The 6,592-nt window shown below is 32.7% G+C and overlaps 1 protein-coding gene across 1 annotated transcript; it reads left to right on the top strand.

Annotated features, from left to right (window-relative positions):
- LOC115704680 (persulfide dioxygenase ETHE1 homolog, mitochondrial) lies at positions 1–2,934 on the top strand. The gene is made up of 9 exons (XM_030631878.2): positions 1–414; positions 1,057–1,185; positions 1,299–1,406; positions 1,793–1,927; positions 2,172–2,213; positions 2,296–2,355; positions 2,431–2,484; positions 2,591–2,615; positions 2,723–2,934. The coding sequence occupies exons 1-9, from the start codon at positions 157–159 to the stop codon at positions 2,806–2,808; spliced, it is 897 nt and encodes a 298-aa protein (XP_030487738.2). The 5' UTR covers positions 1–156; the 3' UTR covers positions 2,809–2,934.
- The last annotated feature ends 3,658 nt before the right edge of the window (positions 2,935–6,592 follow it).

Here is a 6,592-nt window from a genome sequence, read left to right as displayed (position 1 = left end):
TATAGAAAGTGGCCACCACGTCATAATATAATATGCAACCAATATATGTATAGTATACTAAAGTGGCGAAGCTGTCGATGATCAACGGAAGATGAAACTATTACGTTATTATTAACAATATATATTTTTTTTTGTTTAGGAATAATTATAAAAACAATGCTGAGAAAATTTGGATTGCCAATCTCAAAACCAGGTCTCTTGTCGCTGTATTTGACTAAAATTCACGTACTACCTTCAACAATATCACCAAAAAGAAGGCAGTGGTGGAGGTGTTCTTCGTCGCAAATAATGGGGTCTCCCGAAGCGACGTCGTTTTCGTCTCAAAAGCTCCTTTTCAGGCAGCTCTTCGAGAAGGATTCATCCACCTACACTTACCTTCTCGCCGATGTTTCTCACCCCGATAGACCCGCTCTGGTCCTTAATTCTCTTCCCTCTCTTAATTTACGTGAATTTTTCCTTCTCGTGTTCTTACCTTTCTTGTTGTTGGCTTCATTTTCATATATAAGCACGAGATTTGACTTTTGTTTTTCTTCAATAAATTGGACTTGGTTTTGGGATTGCTTCAGTTTCAGTTTGAATTTGATTTGATGCAATATGGCTATATTACATTGGAAATTTTTAGTTGTGAACACTGATTCTAGTTAATATAATTACAGTAGCTATAACTCTGAATGGTTGGAAGGTACGTAGTTTGGTATGGATATTCTTGTTGGAAAAGAAATGGTTTTCTCTGTAGAACAGAGTTTTGGGTCTCATTTAGTTTTTCTGAATTCATTCCGAGATGCAACAATACCAGATCTTCTTAAAAGTTGGGAATTTGTACTATTTCAAAGTGATTTTTTCTTTTGCATTATTACACTAGAAAATATAAAAAATTCATCTAATGTTTGGTGTTGGTACCAGAAGGTACTTCGAATTCACCTCATAATGTTAGGAAAAGGTTCCTCAGATTTTTTTTTTGTCATTCTTTTCAGTGGACAAGTTTATGTTTCATGTTTTTGAAATTTGTAACTATGTGTATATATGCATGCTCATAAAATTGTTTTCTTTGCTCAGTTAATAGACCCAGTGGATAAAACAGTTGATAGAGATCTGTCTCTTATTCAAGATTTGAGGCTAAACCTTTTATATGCAATGAACACTCATGTACATGCTGATCATGTCACTGGGACTGGCCTTATTAAGGTTTGTCAACCTACTTTCATTTCACTGGGACTGGCCTTATTTGGTCTGAAGTTCCACCATAATCTCTCAGTTCTTTTTTCTGATTGTTTATGAATTGCAATTGGTTCCTGCAGAGTAAAGTTCCAAGTGTAAAATCTGTTATTTCAAAAGCAAGTGGTTCAAAAGCCGATCTTCTGATTGAATCCGGTGATAAAATACTTTTCGGAAATCTTTTCCTTGAGGTAGGTAGGGATGCAAATGCAATTGTCCTCACCCAACTAGTATTTCATTCTAAAATTGTGAGCTTTAAGCCTCTTAACTAAAGGCTTAAATGTCAAGTTATATTTTACTCTACAATAGGAAGCATCTGCACCTTTTTTGTCATAGCTCTTTCCACCTCAGATGAAATTGTTTTTGATGTAAACATTAATATAGGATAAATGATTTTAATAGTGATATAATAGATCTATTAATTTCCACTAAAACATTTTTTTCCACTGAAGATTTTCCGAAAATTAGAACTGCTATGTACTTTGTAGTTTGTAGGTTTCTAAAATGAGGTTATAGATTCTTAAAAGGACATTCACATGTCTTGATTTTCCTAAGAAAATAACTTATTTGGGTGCAGGTTCGTGCAACTCCTGGTCATACAATGGGCTGTGTCACCTATGTTACAGGAGATGGAGCTGATCAGCCTCAGCCTAGGATGGCTTTCACTGGAGATACCTTATTGATACGTGGATGTGGGAGAACAGACTTTCAGGTATGGTGAATGAAAATTTGGACTCCATTTCTTTGGTTTTTCCGATTTTTATGTGATTTTATTATCTCAACCCTTGTCCTTCTTCTAAAGGATTCTCTTTCACATGTTTGTTGGGGTTTTGTGGACTTGTTTGTATAGTGTGATTTGCACACATTTTTTGAAATAATGAGACCATTTGTTACAATGGGATTGATTTTTGAGGAAAATGTGTTTAATGCAAAAAAAAAAAAAAAACCAATTGCAGGGTGGAAGCTCACAACAGCTCTACAAATCAGTGCATTCACAGGCAAGAAGATAAAACTACAAAATACTAATAAGTTTGAACTTATGCCTCTAGAGTCCTAACACTTAGTTATTATTGGTGTCAGATTTTTACATTGCCCAAGGAAACATTAGTTTATCCAGCTCATGACTACAAAGGATTTACTGTAAGTAAATGCTTAACCTTTTGTTAACATTCTTATAGATTATATTACTACTAATTACTAAGCTACTAATTTCAGGTTAGCACTGTGGGAGAGGAAAGTCTATACAATCCTCGCTTAACAAAGAATGAGGTAACTTTAATTTCACTCTTCTTACAAAAGCTCCATGTTTACAAGAGAACACATCTTTCCATGTCAAAAAAAAAAATCTCAACTGCAAACTTATATTCTTTTGCAGGAAACGTTCAAGGGCATTATGAAAAGTAAGTACATGTTAAATCTATATAACAAGCTTACAATTGACAGGAAATAAGTAACTTGGATTATTAAACTGCTAGCTGATAACAAGCTCAATCTTAATTTGCATCAGATCTTAATTTGGCATATCCAAAGATGATCGACGTAGCTGTCCCCGCAAACATGGTTTGTGGTTTGCAAGACACCGACATCAATTAGCCAATTATTTGAATTGCATTTGCATTGTGAAATCAAAGCATGTTTTTCGTTATTGTACCTAACAAATTTATAAACTTGTGAATAAAAGTGACAAAAGCTATGTAAAATAAAAGCAAGAAAGAATGATCAATGTGTCCACTTGATTGATTTGGGGATTGAAATTTGTTTAATATGGGTAGTTGTTAGTCGTTTCTATCTAGTTTTAGTTGATGGGGGGCCAAGAAGAAGATTAGATGACTAGGCTGTTGGTTGCGGATTAATAATGATTTGACAGATTTGTGTTATATGTAATTAGATTCCAATGCAACTAATAACTATCCAATATTTGGTAATAAGCTCAAACCTTATCGCTTCAATTCATCATTCAAGTACGAAAATACAATAGAGCTTAATATAGTCGGGGTGGAGGAGCCATGGTCAACAAGGATTGGGAATCCGAATATGCTGCTATTGCTATATATAAAATATAAAAAAAATATAAAAATATAGCTGTATTTTGTATACACAATTGTATAGGCACATGTATGTGTTTTACGCATAAATCACTCTTAAATGAAGAACAGAATATTTTAAAGAAAGAAAAGAAGATATTTTGGAAAAACTGGAAAATATTGCAAAACACAAGAATGTATTGTGAAGAAAAGTAAAATCCAATCTCATAGTCTAACAAAACTAATTCATTTGAACTAACAATTGTAGTTGAAAATAAATGTAACAACTTTATTACCATTTGGACTAACGAAACTAAGTCATTCTCAAAATAAAATAGCTCAGTTGACACTATTTGAGACTCTCACTAACTAAAATATTAACACTCCAAATATACTAATGGATTGATTTTTCTTTTTTTGGAAAGAGATGTATTTTCCCCATTAGTTCAGTCATACTATATAACGAAGAACTAGAAAAATTAAATTAGAAAAAATATATTTTTTCGTTGGAAAATTTGTTTAACTTGTCCTAAAAAATTGATATGATTAAGTATTCAAAATTAGTTTATTAAACACGTTTATTTAATTGAAATAAATAAAAATTAATTAAATAATTTTTTTATTGAATATATTTTTTAAAAGCTGTAAGAGTTAATATTATTTTAAACTTTGTTTTACAAAATTATTGACTCAAACCTTATGTTGTCCCTGATTTTGCCCAATATACGTGGACCAACCGGACAGGGACACGTGGACCAAAAGATCTTATCATTTGAATTAATTGCTAAGTTTTTATGAAGAAAGGCAGCATCCGGGACCTGCCTCCCGGAGAAGGCATACGAAGTCCCCTATGCTCCCGGAGGCCTAAGTAACATCAAAGCATCTCCGCAAGGTGTCAGGCTTCCCCTGAGCAGTCATCTCGCATTTAATGCCGCATGGGAGGAAACGTGTTGGGACTGCTACACGCAATAAAGTCTGACGACACAACCCACGATCTGCACCTACGAGGCTATGATTACTTAAGTCTATTGACAGTTACACTGCGAAGAGTCACCTCAGTCAAAAGACAATAAGGACATTCCACATAAAAGCCCTACATCACCTAAGGAGTTGACCATGCATTACCCATGATAAATTCATTGGGAATACCCAACTTTATTGATAGTTACAGAAATACATGTACTATAATTCTGGGAATCACCCCACCAAAAACACTATAAATATCCCCTCAAAGCTCATTAATGGGGTCGAGAATTTTGGGTTGCATAAGTGCAAGAAGAGAAAATACTCACCAAGAACATTCTCTGTATTTAATACACTCATAAATACACAGACTCGTAGACTAAGACTCATTAACGCCCCAACCACGTAAAAATCACTCTTAATTTCTTACAGCTCTTTAATCTTCTATTATTTTATTGGTTGCCGAAAATCTCGGTCAACACCTTATATTTTGATAAATAATAAATTAGACTATGTACTTTTTTAAAATTGTACAAAATAGTATTTTTAGATCAATTTTTGATAATTTTTTTAATATAACCAACTTAAAGACAATTTTAACATGAACGGTTGTAAAAAATGTAACTAGTCTTGTCGTAGCAACTCTAGATTAATTTATTATTAATTTTTTTTTTTTAAATCTCAAAATACTATTTTATGATATTTTAGAAAATACATAATTTTGTAAAACAAAATTCCACCCCCAAGTGGCAAAGTTGCAATATATGTACCCTTGTTTATATGTACCCATTGACTTCTATTCCATGTGTGACTGGATCTTTCTTTATCCCACAATATGCAGTTCTCTTATTTATTTTCCTTTAAATTCACTTTCTTTGTATAAAAGGTCCAACATTGTCCATCTCAAAAATTAGACTCTATATATCTCTAATTATTTTTATTCTTTCTTGAATATTTGAAGATGAAAATCATAATTTCTTCTGAAATAATAAAAATAAAAAGTGATAGATATATAGTATAATATATATAGGTTCCCGTGCCATGCCAATAGGCTACAGTCACAGTGGGCTGGAAATGTCGGGCCTCCCAAAGCTGATCCTGAGGTCCAAATCTTCAATACCTACGAGATCCTACTAAGAAGCAGAAACCAAACCCTCAAAGCTATTATAATTAATTCTTCTTTCACTCTCTTCGATAATATCTCCTTTCCTTTAAAAACAGAGCTTTTAAAAGAACCCGTCGCTCAATATTTAACACATTATTATACAAATGAATGTGATAAAAAAATGTTTGATAGTTTTTACTTGTAACTTGTCTGTCTATTGTTCACAATTAAGGAAATGTGTGTATGTTTCATATCCGATTCAACACAACATTATCCGATTCAATATCTCATCACCAGTCATAAAAAACTAAATACAGCTCAGCATTACTAACCACTAAGTTTGAATGTGCATGGCATATGTGTTGTTATCCTTTTCATGTATTAAATAAAGATAAAGACAAATAAAAAAAAAAAGCTCATTTAGAACTTTGAGGCCAAATCTATTATCAATTAAAGAGCCAAAATGAAAGATAGGAGATATTATAATTATATATAAAAAAAAAATAGTGAAGGGTGGCATATGATGAAAGTCACGTCTTACTCTCATCTCATCTTCTGGAGAAATTGATTAAAATTACGATAGGATTAGGAACCGTGCAATGCAAGAAAACTTTTGGGGTGAATGATACAAAAGTGGATCACGTGTCACATGTTTGGTATAGTGTGGCGGGTCCTGTTCTTCGACACGTGGACTAGAGTAGACAACGGGTCATCTCTTGATCAAAATCCCTGTTTATGGCTACTCCTGTCCAGCTTCCCTTAACACAATCACCAAGAACTTTTTCTTTTTCTTTTTTCTTGAAAGTTACTTCTTTTAGTGTGGAATATATGAAATTGTACTTTCAACAGGACTGGATATTCCATATCTACACCAACCCATTTATAGTCCTTTCTCAATAAATGTTTAGTCTTCCTCTTTCTCATTGGAGTCCTTAATTATACTTTTCCCATTGGATAATAAATCCTTTGTTACATATCAACAATGAGTGGAAAATGTAAAACAGACACACGGACTATAACTAAACTAAATTAATATCTTATAAAACTTGTTATATATTAATTGATCCGTATCGAAAGCATTGACCATGCATCAATCTCTCCCTTCATTTTAAAATTTGTAAATTAATCACTTTTCACTTACCCTCTTTTATCTTCAATTGTATGATACAAAAAAACATCACCAAATCATGCCCACTCCTCATTTCTTACTTAATTGTTTTTATTTTTTGGAATAATTACTTGATTGTTAAATAATCAACATTATGGATGGGGATCCAGTAGAATA

Source organism: Cannabis sativa, chromosome 1, assembly GCF_029168945.1.
Source record: "Cannabis sativa cultivar Pink pepper isolate KNU-18-1 chromosome 1, ASM2916894v1, whole genome shotgun sequence".
NCBI classification, from domain to species: Eukaryota; Viridiplantae; Streptophyta; class Magnoliopsida; order Rosales; family Cannabaceae; genus Cannabis; species Cannabis sativa.
The sequence above is the reverse complement of the archived record's forward strand: the minus strand, read 5'-3'. Positions and strand labels throughout refer to the sequence as shown.